The sequence below is a fragment of the Trachemys scripta genome, chromosome 23 (genome assembly GCF_013100865.1).
Source record: "Trachemys scripta elegans isolate TJP31775 chromosome 23, CAS_Tse_1.0, whole genome shotgun sequence".
NCBI lineage: Eukaryota > Metazoa > Chordata > Testudines > Emydidae > Trachemys > Trachemys scripta.
The window spans coordinates 582,947-596,421 of NC_048320.1; the positions used below are offsets into that span (position 1 = coordinate 582,947).

Sequence of the window (13,475 nt, forward strand, 5' to 3'; positions counted from 1 at the left end):
GCACCGGTGCTGAAGCCTCTTCTCCAGGCTCACTGGGACATGGCCAGTGGGCAACATCGAACAACGCCACGGGCATGTCGGTGGCACCGCCCACGAGAGGATCTCCAAGCACTTTACCAATGTCTGTTCACTTGGCCGCACAGCCCCCGATGTCGGCAGATATTAGTGTCCTCGGTTTACACATGTGCACACTGAGGCCAGGAGAGGAAATGACTTGCCCAATGAATCAGTGCCAGACCTGGGTGCAGAACCCAGGAGTCCTGACTCCCAGGCCCTGCTGTCTCTCCTAAGCAGACAACCCGTCCTTCCTTGTGTGTGTGTGTGTGGGGGGGGGGGAGACTGGGCTCTTCCCTCCGTATTAACGTTAGCAAAGGGGGCTGTGTAATTCCTGCCACTGCCCAGCGCCACCTGCCACCAGAGCACCTTCTAGTCCCATCATCTCCCCCATCACTCGGGCATGAGGGGCCAGGCACAGCCGGGTGTCACTGCCTACCCCTGGGGGGCGGGCGGCAGAGGCTTGGGGCTGTGTAAGGGAGGGCCCAAGGGATGGGAGCCCCATGGTTAAAGGGGGCTGGCAGTAAAGGTAGGGCAGGGAGCTCAAAGGATTGGGAGTGGGAGGAAGGCCGAACCCGCCCTGGGGTGGGGAGTCTGCTATGAGCTTGGAGTGCGGGAGTGGCTGGGAGACAGGGACGGATGGGAGGTTGGTGGACACCCTGAGGTACTGGTGGAGCTGGGACTTTTCCTTCCTGTTTCTCATGGCTCAGGGAATCCTGGGCAAACCCGGGGGCCTGGGAGTTCAGCCAGGGGGTGGGGTCTTGATTTCACAGGAGACCTTTCCGTGCGGGAGGGGAGCTGGGGTCTGGCAGACAAAGGGTTAAGGTCCCTGGAACTGGTGCCAAATTACCAGCCCCCTCTCCGCTCTCTCCCCCTCCCGGGCCAGTGACTTTGCTGTAACCCTAAAGTGCAAGGCTGGGAAATGTCCCTGGTGCGGCGGGGAGAGGAGGTCCTGCCCGGGCCGCCTCCAGACCTAGCCCAGCAGCACTGAGAGCAGGTAAGTGCCAGCAGGCCACACCCAGGTCCCCTGGCACACGGCTCTGGGCCCGGTGAGTGCTGGGCAGTGCCCTCCGAGCCAGCAGCCTTGTCAGACGCTCGGGGCGCCCTGGCTGCCTGTGCAAGGAGGGAGGTTCAGTGTCTCAGGTCACGGCGCTTCGCTCGGCTCTGCTGGGGGGGGGGGGGGGGGGGGGCTGCAGCTTTCTCGGCAGCTTGGCAGAGCTGATGGCACTAGGAAGTAGCCCAGGGATCCTTGAGGGGTTTGGAGATATCCATCCCTGGGAAGCTTGGCCATGCCGCACTGGCGCCCAGCGGCCCTGGGGCAGATCACGGCTGCGGACCTGCCGGGCATTAGCAGCAGGAAATCTGCTCCAGCCGCGTCCCCTGCACACCCGGGCACAGACCAGGGGAGGGCGGCTCCTGCGCAGAGGGAAGTCAGGACCCCCCCAGCTACGGGTATTTTACTGCACCCCTGGGGACCCCGATGCTCGCTCCCACCGTCCGCTCGGCCTGCCCTGCTTTAGGATCCCGAGGACAAACAAGGGTCTTCGCGGTGTCACGCTCACAGTCCCGTCACTGACTAGCGACCGCTTAACCCTGGACTGCGGCTCATGACCAGCCTCCAGGTCATCTGGGAATTGTCCCGCTGGCGCAGGGTCTGGTTTGGTGCTGGCCCCGAACAGGCCCCAGGTACAGCCTGGCCGTGGGCTGGCTGGTGCGAATGCCGCGTCCCCTGCACTGCAGGCCCAGGCTCACCCGCCAGCGCCGCTGGGAACTCAGCCCCAAGCCCAGCAGAGCGAACGCGCGGCCCAGCGATGCAGGGCTGAGGCACGGGAGCGGGCGCTTGCTGCAGCCGCGGGACGAGCCCATTGCTGGGGGCAGCAGGACACGGCACAGACCGAGTGGGTTCTATTCTGGGAACCTCCCTCCCCCCAGCCCCCGGCAATAGGACCAAGTGGCCAACAGTGGCCCAGCCATAGACATGCCTTAGCTGGCCAGCCCCTGACCGGGCCCCAGGGAGGCAGGGTTCCTGGGTTCTACCCCTGGCCCTGCCACCAACTCACTCTGTGACCATGGCCGAGACACCCGCCCCTCTCCGGGCCCCAGCTGTGAAGTGGGGAGTAGGAGGGGGGCGTGGGTGGTTCCTGTGGTAAGACACTTGCAGCTCTGTGGGGAGGAGGCGCGAGGAAGTTATGCAGAGCCCTGGCTGGGGGCACCAGGCAGCCCCCGGGGTACAGCTCTGTGAGGAGGGGAGTCATTGGCTGCTGGGGTTGGAAAGGTGGCTCATGGGGCCTGTTTGGCTGCAGGGGCAGGATGGTTATGGACGAAAGCCAGTGGGTCCCCGAGCGCGAAGGCACCGTCTCCACCAAGCTCCTGCAGAAGGCGGGTGCGGCCCCGTTCGTGCCTGTTGGTGAGTGGGGGTGAAAGGGTGCGGCTGGGAGGGCAGCGTGCCCTGGGACCCAGCGAGGGGACGCCTCAGGAGCTGCTTCCTGGAGGCGGGAGGCAGGACCGGAATAGCAGAGCTGTGGCAGGTCACATCTGAACCAGGGGAGCTTATATAGCACCTGCCCTGCCTGGCCCTGCAGCTACCCCCCGAGCTGCGTGGCCACAAGAGAGACGTGAACAACCCTTCCCCAGCTGAGCCAGGGCAGCTCCCGGCTTCCCACAAACGCTGGCTGCCGTGTGAACGGACCCGTCCTCAGAGCCCCAGGGAGGGGAAGAGCTCGTAACGAGCGGCCCGTCTGCTGACCGGCCCCTGCAGGTGGGAGCGCAGCACTGATGGGGCTACGGGTGGGGGCTGCTGACGGGAGCGGGGTAGCCCAGAAGCCAGGAAGAGTAAAACAAAGCAAAACTAGCAGGGAGGCCCTTGGCCAGCAGCTCACGCTGCAGCATCCGTCTCCTCCAGGCCTGCGGTGTGCCCAGGGGAGCCTCCCAGTGACCAGCTGCCACGCGCTCTCGCTCCCACAGGCATCGCGGGCTTTGCCATGGTGGCCACTTATGGCCTCTACAGACTGAAGGCCAGAGGAAAGATGAAGATGTCTGTGCACCTGATCCACACGCGCGTGGCTGCCCAAGCCTGCGTGGTTGGCGCCATCACGCTGGGTAAGTGAGGGCTGGGGGTGGCTGGGGCCAAGATGCACATGGGCAGTGGCTTAGGGAAGCTGGGAGCACTGCCGGGGGCTGCACTCTGCGAGGCGACGAAAATCCCACCAGGGTGGAGGATTCTGCAGCTGCTGGATGGTGCGTGGGCATCGGCCACCTCCTCCTGGGGCCGCGGCCTGAGTCACGCAGAGGAAGGGGTGGGGGGGTCACTCCATCAAAGGGGTTTATTTGAAATTGGTGCCGGATCAAAGGGATTTTTGTGTGTCTCACAGACTTGGCCATGAAGTCCAAGGTCCCTGCCCTCGAGTACAAGGGGAGACGCTGTGTCCCCACCCAGGGCTGCTGTTGAATATCACCTAGTGCACCTGAATCACCCAGAGGGTAATGGGGCTGGGGCTGTGAGCGGACTCCCCTTTCCTCCCCTTCCCCGCCCAGTGACAACGCAGCCCCTCTCTGCCAAGATGCCAGCGGGCAGGGGGCCAGGCAGCTGGAAGGCTGATGGGCCCCAGCGAGCAGCAGCTCCGCTCTCTGGAGCACGCAGTTAGCAACTTCCAGCAGGCCGAGTGCGTCAGCGCAGACGGTGCCGAGGCCACGGCCGCTGGGAAAAGCTCTCAAGAGGCTTAGTCCCTGCCCCCGACAACTCCAGCTCGGCGATCCTGCATCAGCTCGCCGGCCCCGAGTCTGGTTTACACTGCGAGCCCTGCGGCGCGACTTGGGCAATTTGATTTGCCTCCTGCACAGCCCCAGCCGGAGCGTTTCGGGCAGCGCTGCCTGCAGCCAGGCCAGCCCTGGCCACCTGAGCGAAGGCGAAGCGCCCGCAGCCTAGGGGTAGCTGTTTGCACTTCACAAGCTTCTCTTCCCATTCCCCTCCCGTTTGAGCTGCCTGCTCCTCCGGAGTGGGTGAAGTGATCCAGAGATCTCCAGGCCAAACGACGCTCTAGAAAGACAAGTTATTGATCCGGCACGTTCCTGGTGGGACGTTGTCCCTTTCGCTTTAGGGCCGGTGCTGATGTCACTCTCTCTTGCAGGTGCAACCTACACTATGTACAAAGACCACCTGCTGAAACCGGCTGCAGCCAGAGCCCAGAAATAGACACGAGGAAGCTGCAGAGGTGGAGATGGAGCATCTTAGGGCCCCAGCACAGTATTCTTCCCTTTGCCTAACCTAGGCCCTGCAGCCCAGCGCTCCCAGGGGCTGCTGTTGTGTATGTAACAAATCCTGCTTTTCTGGTTTATAAAGTGACAGTTAAAGGAGGCTCGGCCCAGTTCTTGGAACGTACTTGGAGCTGGCGCAGGGGAGCTGCAGGCAGCACTTTGAGCTGGTCAGTAAGGCAGGCAGTGCAGCACAGGACGCCTGGGTTCTATTCCCAGCTCAGGGAGGGACGGCAGCTGGGCAGGGGCGAGGGCTCACACTGCTGCATGAGGGATGAATGGTGCTAAGGTAAAGAGAGGAAGGGTGCCCGAGTGGGGGCCCGGGCCCCAGGCCCTGCTCTGCAACGGGGTAACCACCCCTCCTCCTCTCCCTTGCCCGGCCTGTAGCCTGGGGGTGGTACTGTGACAATGAAGGCCTGCCGCAGGGCTGGGAGAGGTGAGCGGCAGGGTCCTGGGCCAGAGCCACGCCAAGGGGCCGAGATCTCCACGGAGAGAGAACAGGGCTCAGGGCCCCCGCGGGCTTGTTACCAAGGTGCACTGAAGCCAGGCCCAGCTGGTCTCCCTGGAGCCCTCGGCAGCCATAAGACAGAGACCTGCTCTGTTACGTAGCCCTGCTCCCCGCCGCTAGCATAGGGCCAAGGGCCATGCCCACAGCCTGGCACAGCGCACAGGTGCATGCCCATGGGACAGGAGCTCGGAGCTGCTGCCGGGGGCCTGACAGCCCCAGGACTTTCCACCTCGCCTCAGCTCAGGCCAGCCAGACCCACCTGAGTGAATAAGGCAGGTGCTCAGCTCCTGCGGGCTCCTGCAGCCAGGGATGAGGAGGGGACCTGGAAGGGCCATGGCTAGGGCAGCCCAGCAGGAGGTCGTGGGTCCACCATGAACTGACACAGGGGAAACGCAGCCACATGGAGCTGGAAAGGGCCCAGGGCCCAGCGCAGTGTTCGCTCCACGAGACCAAACCCAGCAAGCTGGCGGGTGAACAGAGACGCCCCCAGAGCAAAGGCCCCAGACTATGCAGAGAGGAGGTACAGCCCGAGCAAGGGCAGTGCCCACCTCCCAACACTGACCTAGAGGGGGCAGCACTCGGGGTGAGGGCAAAAGGTCAGTGTCCACCATGGGCCATTCAGAGACTGACAGGAGATGGGACAGTTACTGTGCCCTCCTGTGAGCAGCGTGCAGGCTGGCTGGAAACAGGAGACGCATGAGATCTGTGACCGAAGGGGAAGGGGACATTACGATTTGCAGAGCTATGCTGGAGGGGAAACAGGAGAGCACAGGCACTGCACAGTACGTATGAGCCAACAGCCACAGGGCTGCCGAGAGGCTCAGGCAGCACCAAGCCAGCGGACTGGCGACCCCCAGGCTGCAGAGATGGGAACAGTGACCCTGCCACGCAGGAAGCCGGGGTGATTCACACTAGTGCATCCTGCTTGTTGGAGAGAATCCACATGGGGGCTGCACCCAGCACATGCCTCCCCCTTAGACAGATGGGCCAGAGGATGGGTGCAGCTCACAGTACAGAAGCAACCATCAGAGGGTCTTTGTTTCTGTGCTGTCTCCCTGGTTCCAGGGGTCACCATGTGGGCGCTGAGCCAAGCCTCTCTCCCCTCTGGGCAATGAGACCCCCAGGAAGAGACATGCCAAGGGAGAGGGGTTTTATTCAGTCATTACAAAGCTCAGAAATAAACTCGTACAAAATAGAAATAAAAATCCAGACTGGCGGCAGGTCCAGACTCCCGCCACCCGCTCCCTGCAAGGTCACTAACAACCCCCCAGATACAGGCCATGCCCCTTCCTCGGCACCCCAGGAGAGGCTCTGCCCCGCCCGGGAAGCCTGCACACGTCACTGGCTGCAGGAGCTTGGCGGCAGCTCCCAGCTTTATCAGAGACACCTGCAGGCAGCTGAACCCAGCATGAAACCCCTGCATGAAACTGCAGGTTGTCCCCAGTAACCCTAACGCCATGTTCCCTGGGGGAACACGGGGGGGGGGGGGAGGATTAACCCCTTTGGGCCTGGAACTGCCTCGTGGGGCTATAAAATTCACTTGTACACAGCAGTGGAAGTAACAGTCTGCAGGGGACCAAGAGTGATATCAGCCATGTCCATATTCTGTCGATCTCGAATGCAGACTCCTGGCCTAGGAGGCACCAAACACACAGAGCCTGTAAGCTCGCGGGTAAGGGTCCTTAGCAGAAGTGCACGGCCCATGCAGTACCAGGGCAGCCGGACTGCGAGGGAGGAGATGTTTGCAGGATGAGGAGAGCAGGGGAAAGAGCTGGGCTGGCAGACACCGGAGCAGTCTCTGGTTAGCCTCTGCGGCAGCACGGTCACATGGGGTAGTTCAGAACAACATCCTGCTTGGCCAGCTCCAGCAACATAGGGTCGTCGAAGAACTTGCTGATGCTCACGTCCTCGCTCAAGCCCTGCGGATGGAGAAGTGGCAGCATGAGCTGGAGAGGTGAGAGCCAGCAGAGCTCCCAGAGATCCGAGTAGCCCACCCTGGCGCGTTCAAAGCCCTGCTGCAGGCAGAGCACTAGCCCATTCCAGCACCAGGGCAAGGGGACGGCTCCGTGCGTCAGGCAGCATACGGAGTCCAAAGCACGGCTGTGGGCGAGGGGCACGTTGGGCCCTGGGAACTGTGCGGACAGGGGAGAAGAATCGCAGAGTGGGCGAGGCTGCTGCTGCTGGCCTTACCTTTCTGCGCCTGGTCTTGATCATGAACTCTCTGGCCAGGTGAGGTGCTGGCTGGGGCTCCAAGGGCCGGATGACGATACTCTTGTCCAAGGGGTCTCCAGGCACTATCTGAAACACAGGCCAGAAAGTCAGCCTGGGAGAGAAGAGCCACTGAAGAATCCTGGGAGCTACCCTCAACTAGAGCAAACCCTAGTAACTCCGAGTCCTGGCGACTCTGCGGTCACTGCCGCGGACAGCCAGTCTGCCCGCTCTCCGTGTGGGGCTAGGAAACAGTCTGCCACAGCAGCACGAACTGCCTAGGGCACAAGGGCACCCTGGCACAGACCTGTTTACCCTGTGTGCAACTGGGTATCGCAGCAACACAGCTGCAGGCCTGATCAGTCATTGCCACCAACAGTCCCTGACGGGTTAATCCTGGCTACGGCCAACCTCTTTCGGTTTGAGCATGTTACCACGGTGCCAGGCAGTGGAGAAGAGGTGTGTGCAGAACGCACTAAGGGCTAATCTACACGGGCAGCGCTGCCAGCGCTCTAAAGAACCCACCTCCACGAGGGGCGCGGCTCCCAGCGCCGGGGCACTGTCTACACTGGCGCTTTCCAGCTGAAACGTGCAGCGCTCAGCGAGTGTTTTTTCACCCCCGAGCGAGAAAGCTGCAGCGCTGTTAATTACCAGTGTAGACAAGCCCTAAGCTGCGTATTGGTTCAAAGCGTCACAATCAGCTTTAGGAAGGTACACGCGGGTCGATTTGTTGCCAGTCAAAGCCAGGAAGGGTTTCGTTTTCGGAAACACAAGGTGTGTAACCCGTCTCACGAGCGTGGAGGCCAGACCTCTGGAACATGCATGCCAACCATCAAAGGAATTTACCCATCGCTGCAGATACGGCCGCCTGCTGGCAGCTCCCACTTGACTGGAGGTGCTGGCTCCGGGCTCATTCTAAGGAATTCCAGTCCAGCCTAGTCGTTCAATGTCTGAGGTGCCCGATAGCAGGGAGCTATTGCCTGCTCCTGCCGAGGGAGGACTTGCTTGACTAGTCTCTTGCAGCCCAGCAGGCCCAGGTTTAGGCATCTCGACCATGCCAGTACGGTCGGAGGCCCACAGCTCAGCCGGCACTTTCACAGAGAGGCATCGAAACAAGTTCTTTAATAGGTAACGGCTGAGGCGGAGCCTGGGGGCTCAAGGGCCCTGCACTGCAGAAACCAGGATCCCAGGTCCTGGCCCTGGTTTCTTGCTCCCCGAGTTGAAGGGCTGGGAGTGCCACTGAGGCAGCTTCCTTGTCACTAATGAAGGACCCATTCGTGCCCATTAAGCAGCGGTGAAAGGGATCCCATCCAGACCACCGCATCCAGGGGGAAGCTGCAGCACGGATCCTCCTGGCTTGAGGCCTGGGACCAGTCATCTGGCTAGCAGCAGTAAATTTACAGCTAACATACAAACGGGACGGGAGCAGCGGCTCCTCCCAACCCCCGAGGGCCTGCAATCATCCATTCCCTTTGCTCGTGGTACCCAGCGAGGCTGGTGGGGCACAGGCCTTGAACCCAACATGCCGCCCCACGCGGCTGCAGACACTCACCTGCCAATGGTGGAAGACAGACAGAGAGAAAGCCTGTCCCTGCGTGTGAGTCCTCAAGTCAGTCTCAAACCCAAACGAGTCAATGGCTGGGATAAAGGCTTTGATGGTGTAAAGGGGGGAGCCTGGGATTGGAGCGTCCTGAGTCACATGACCTCTGGCGAAGAGTCACAAAGAATTAACCCTCCCACATCTGCCTTTGAGGCATCATCTGTTAAAACATCCCCTTGACATCACCTCTGTTCACCCCTCCACTGTCAGCACTGCAGGAGAGAACCACACACACACACAAAGGACCGAGTCTGATCTCTAACACCTCCTATGGCTGCAGTGGGGGCTCCCCGAGACACCCTCCCCCCACACTGGGGGGCAGTCGAGACCCGCCAGAGAAGGTTTCATGCAATGCCACTGGAAAACGAACACCATGACTGCACGTATTGCAGCTCTGATTTCCTCACGTGGCCTGCAATGCCACGGGGACATTGCTTCCGGGCAGAGTCGCCACCTCGCAAACACACACACACACACACACACACACACACACGCACGCACACGCACGCATCCCGCAGAGCCATGGTCTCCCTGCAGTTTACCTCCGCCGGGCCAGCACAGTGTACACTGCAGACACACAATCAGCAGGGGCCTGGACCTCCACAAAGTAGTACGGTTCCATCAGCCGAGGAGTGGCCTAGGAAAAGGAATGGGAAATTAGACGCCAGGCACACACCGAGCCCAGGCCCCAGGTGTTCCTGCCGGCCAGGAGGCAGCACACGTGTGTGAACAGGACACGGTCAGCACGGTGGGCACATAAGGGAAGGACCAAGACTTACTAGCCGAGTGATCCTGACCCTGCTGGCCAGGCTCCTGACCTGCTGAACGCCGTGCAGCAGATAAACAGAACCCTGTGGAGCTGCTGCGGGCGTCTGGGCTGTTCTAGGACCAGCCCAGAGCAAACCCGCAGAGGGAGGATCCCAGGCTCAGAAGGCCAAACACAGTCAGGGACCTGGAATGACTCTGCTATTGCTGTGCCTGCCTCCTTCTCCGGGGACTGGGGAGATTAATCGATGACTGAGCTGCGTTAGGCTGTAAATGTCTCACGCACCCCCGCGGTACTTACCGCCCGCCCACCCAAACCCCCCAGTTCCACACGGCCCCCGAAGGAGACACAAGCTGCGTTAGGCTGTAAATGTCTCACGCACCCGCGCGGTACTTACCGCCCGCCCACCCAAACCCCCCAGTTCCACACGGCCCCCGAAGGAGACACAAGCTGTGTTAGGCCCTGGCCCCACCATGCACAGCACAGTCCTTACCATGAGGAAGGCGGAGTACACAACCCTCCTCGCCGTTGGGATAATCTGCCCTCCTCCCCGGTGCAGCGGCTCCTGAGCGATCACGGCATCCAGGATCTTAAACTTCACATTGCGGATCACTGGGCGTGGGAAGGAAGAGAGCAGGGAGTGACTGACGCCGTGGCTGGACGAAGTCCCATTAGGAACGGAAGGTTAACCTTTCCGCAAAGACCAGCCCAAACCGCACAGTCCGGGACCATCATGCCCAGCGCAGACACACAGCTGGGGTGCGCAGGAACAGGAGAAAGGCCAGAAGGGACCACTGTGATCATCTCGCCTGACTTCCTGTGTAACCCAGGCCACAGAACGTCTCCGTTTGAACTAGAGCGTACGTTGTAGGAAAACATCCAGTCTTGATTTCAAAGTATCCAGTGATGAAGAATCATTATTTCTAGTGTAAATTTGTCTAACTTCAACTTCTAGCCATTGGATCTTGTTACACCTTTGTCTGCTGGACTTCAAAAGTTTTGTTCCCCATGTAGGTACTTATAGATAAGGCTGCGAGTTGGTCACGGAGGTCACGGATTCCATGACTTTCTGTGACCTCTGCAGCCCCCCCCAGCAGCTGCAGAAGTTTGGGTGGGGGGCTCAGGACTGGGGCACAGGACGGGGTGAAGGCTCTGGATGGTGCTTACCTCCGGGGGGGTTCCTTGGAAGCAGCGTCATCCCTTGTCTCCGAGGGGGAGGCAGGCAGGTCAGGGGGCTCTGTGCACTGCCTACACCTGCAGGCACTGTCCTCGCAGCTCCCATTGGCCGGGAGCCACGGCCAATGGGAGCTGCGGAGCTGGCGCTCAGGGAGGAGGCAACGTGCAGAGCTGCATAGCCATGCATCCGCCTGGGAATGTCGCTGCTTCCGGGAAGGCGTGGAGCTGGGTAGGGAGCCTGCCAGCCCCGCCCCCATCCCTCAGCACCAGTGTTGGTCCCGGGTTGCGCGCCACCCCACCCTCTTCCCAAGATCTAGTCAGGGGCATATAGTACAAGTCATGGACAGGTCACTGGCTGTGAATTTTTGTTTACTGCCAGTGACCTGTCCATGACTTTTACTAAAAATACCCGTGACTAAAACGTAGCCTTACTTATAGACTGTGATCAAGTCATCCCTTAACCTTCTCCTTGGCCAGCTCTTTTAAAACTCTTGGAGGCAAGTTCTCTGCATCTGCTGATTTAAAAATGTCTAGCTCTCGTACTGCTGTTTAACATCCTCCTTAGTTACGGTTGGAATGGAAAGTATTTCAGCAGCATATGACATCTGATTTTTCCCCAAACACAAAACAGAAATATTTACTGAATACTTTTGCCTTTTCTGCATTGTCAGACATCTAGTCCAACCTCCTGTATAACAGGCCAGAGAGTTCACCCAGCGAGTCCCGTTTAGACAGCAACACACCTGCTGGTTAAACTAGACCTTTTGTCCTGGGGCATATCATAGACAGATAATTTGGCTGCCAAAGGGGAGGAGAATTCATTCTTCTTGTTTTATTATTTGCATCTGCCCGAAGACCTTTTACTTACACTCATCACAGAGGGGTCCTTCCCTTGTGCCCCACTGGAACCCCTGTACGATGCTGTCCTTCACAGAGCCCAGCAGGGCCTTATCCACCTACACAGAAACAGACACATTACAAATCAGCGATGGTGCATCCAGCTGCAGCAAGGGAAAGAGAGGGACCATTCTCAAGAGTGAATTCTTAGAGGAGTAGCATCGCTTTGCACTTCTGTATTCTCTTCCTTTGACAGAGGGGTACAATAAGGCAGAGAGCTCAGAGCCAACATTTCAAAATTTGGCCCCTCGATCCATAAATCAAAGTGGCTTGACTTATGTGGGTGCTAAACAACAGGGCACTTAAGCCACAAGTGGCTGGGCCCAAAGTCAAGGCAAGTCAGTGACAAAGCTGGGACTAGCCCATAGACCCCCTGACTGCTAGCCCCTGTTCTAAGAGAGTAAGACAGCTCTCTTGCAAAATTACAGCTCCAGACTCCTCCTGCCAGGGTCTGGGGAAAACATGTCGCCTCTGAATACCGGGGTGGACAAAGTTGCCCCAAGTCATTGCAGTGTGACTGTGCGTCTTCCTTTCCCAGGGCTGCCGTTCCTCACCTCCGAGGGCAGCGTGTCATCTACCAGAATGTTTGGGCCAGTAGCGTCTGGCCCAAAGGCCCAGATGGAGCGGGCAGCCAGCAAATCCCAGTCATACTTGGTCTGGAAGAATTCGCCCAGCTTCTTCCTGGTGGGAAGGGAACAGATGGAAAACGTTAAGACAGCCCAGTTCCTGGCTCAGCGGGGAGAGAGACACAGGCACAATGCAGCCTCACAGCTCCTCCTGCTCGTAGGGCGGCTCTACATTACAGTTGGGTCGACATAAGGCAGCTGCAGTCTTGCTCCCGCCAACGTAAGTGCTCTACCACACCGTCGTCATAACTCCAACTCCACCAGGGGCAAAAGGCTTATGTTGGTGTAGAATACTTGGTACCAGCTGTGAAATTGATGAGAAGGACCCCACTCCTCTGGAAAGATGGGAGACTGGACCCTGCACCTGGCTGGGAGTCAGGACGAGAAGTCGGGGCGGCCCTGCCCGCTCCCAGCATGGAGCCTGACAGCCTTGTCAACTGAGCCCTGAAATTGACAAGACTGCCCAGATCCCGGAGGGAGAAGCCAGCTCCTGAGGGAGAAGCCAGCTCCTGGAGGAGAACGGGGGTGGAGAAGCCTCAGACGGTTTCCCCCTGTTCCCAGTGGGGAATGGATAGGGGAGAAGCCCTAGGTGGCTTCCCCCACTCCCTGAGGGGAACGGAGAGTGGGTAGCCCACCAGAAGTCTGTGGGGCAGCCGGGCTCCTGGCAGGGAGCTGCTAGTGGAGCTAAGAGACGGGGCTCTCAGCTCCCCAGACTGCCCCTTTTAGGTTGGTGGAAGTGCTCCTGGCGAGGCCGCGCACCACTGACCCAAGGAGGATAGTGTGGCACGTGCCACGGCAGGAATTACTGTGGTGGCTATACGCTGACTTAGGCTGAGCCTCAGGGTGACCCAGGGACTGGCCGGGTAGCACATTTAGAGACACCATCCCTATTAGGTTCCTCTTCCTCAGGGCTCTACACTGATGTTGTGATTTCCAGAGCTGTACATTTCCCTCCAGTTCTTCCCCAGCTAGTGCCCTCTCACACATACAAAGCCTCTGCTCTCCCCAAATTAGCCAGACCTGTTCCAGGTGATCTGGACCACCTCGTTCTCAATGTCCTCCGCGAGCCCCTTCTCCAGTGGCTCAGCAATCATTGTGATCTTGTTCCTGTGCAGAGAGAGACGATGCCAATCAGCTAGTGGCAGAGATGGGAGCTTTCCCAGAGGGCAATCTGCACAGTTAGCAGCAACAGACTGAAATGAAAGGGGATGAGGAACCCAGAGGAAGTTACAATGGAAAAATATGTTCCCCTCTTGTTCTGTGGGAAACCACTGGGCTCTTACAACAGCTGCGTGCACCTGGGACGTGGCTAGGGAGATACAGCCAGCCACACACACGCCTCAGTTTACTGCCTGTTTATATTTCCAGGACTGACTCGCTCACAGCTCT

General features: G+C 59.5%; 2 protein-coding genes across 3 annotated transcripts in view; one reads left to right on the forward strand and one right to left on the reverse strand.

The window, feature by feature from the left end:
• Positions 1–653: 653 nt before the first annotated feature.
• HIGD1B (HIG1 hypoxia inducible domain family member 1B) lies at positions 654–4,406 on the forward strand. 2 transcript variants are annotated; one of them, XM_034755997.1, is made up of 4 exons: positions 654–718; positions 2,358–2,461; positions 3,019–3,153; positions 4,182–4,406. In XM_034755997.1, the coding sequence occupies exons 1-4, from the start codon at positions 654–656 to the stop codon at positions 4,244–4,246; spliced, it is 369 nt and encodes a 122-aa protein (XP_034611888.1). In that variant the 3' UTR covers positions 4,247–4,406. The 2 variants fall into 2 exon arrangements, with proteins under 2 accessions (XP_034611888.1, XP_034611889.1); XM_034755998.1 differs by lacking the exon at positions 654–718 and adding an exon at positions 777–1,051.
• Positions 4,407–5,948: 1,542 nt separating this feature from the next.
• EFTUD2 (elongation factor Tu GTP binding domain containing 2) overlaps positions 5,949–13,475 on the reverse strand; it is a gene marked incomplete at its 5' end in the record, with an annotated part of 33,824 nt that continues 26,297 nt past the window's right edge. Inside the window, 8 exon segments of the mRNA XM_034755908.1 lie at positions 5,949–6,732; positions 7,004–7,111; positions 8,574–8,727; positions 9,164–9,258; positions 9,881–9,999; positions 11,432–11,519; positions 12,015–12,141; positions 13,107–13,193. Coding sequence (XP_034611799.1) covers positions 6,637–6,732; positions 7,004–7,111; positions 8,574–8,727; positions 9,164–9,258; positions 9,881–9,999; positions 11,432–11,519; positions 12,015–12,141; positions 13,107–13,193 — 874 coding nt within the window. The 3' untranslated portion in view covers positions 5,949–6,636.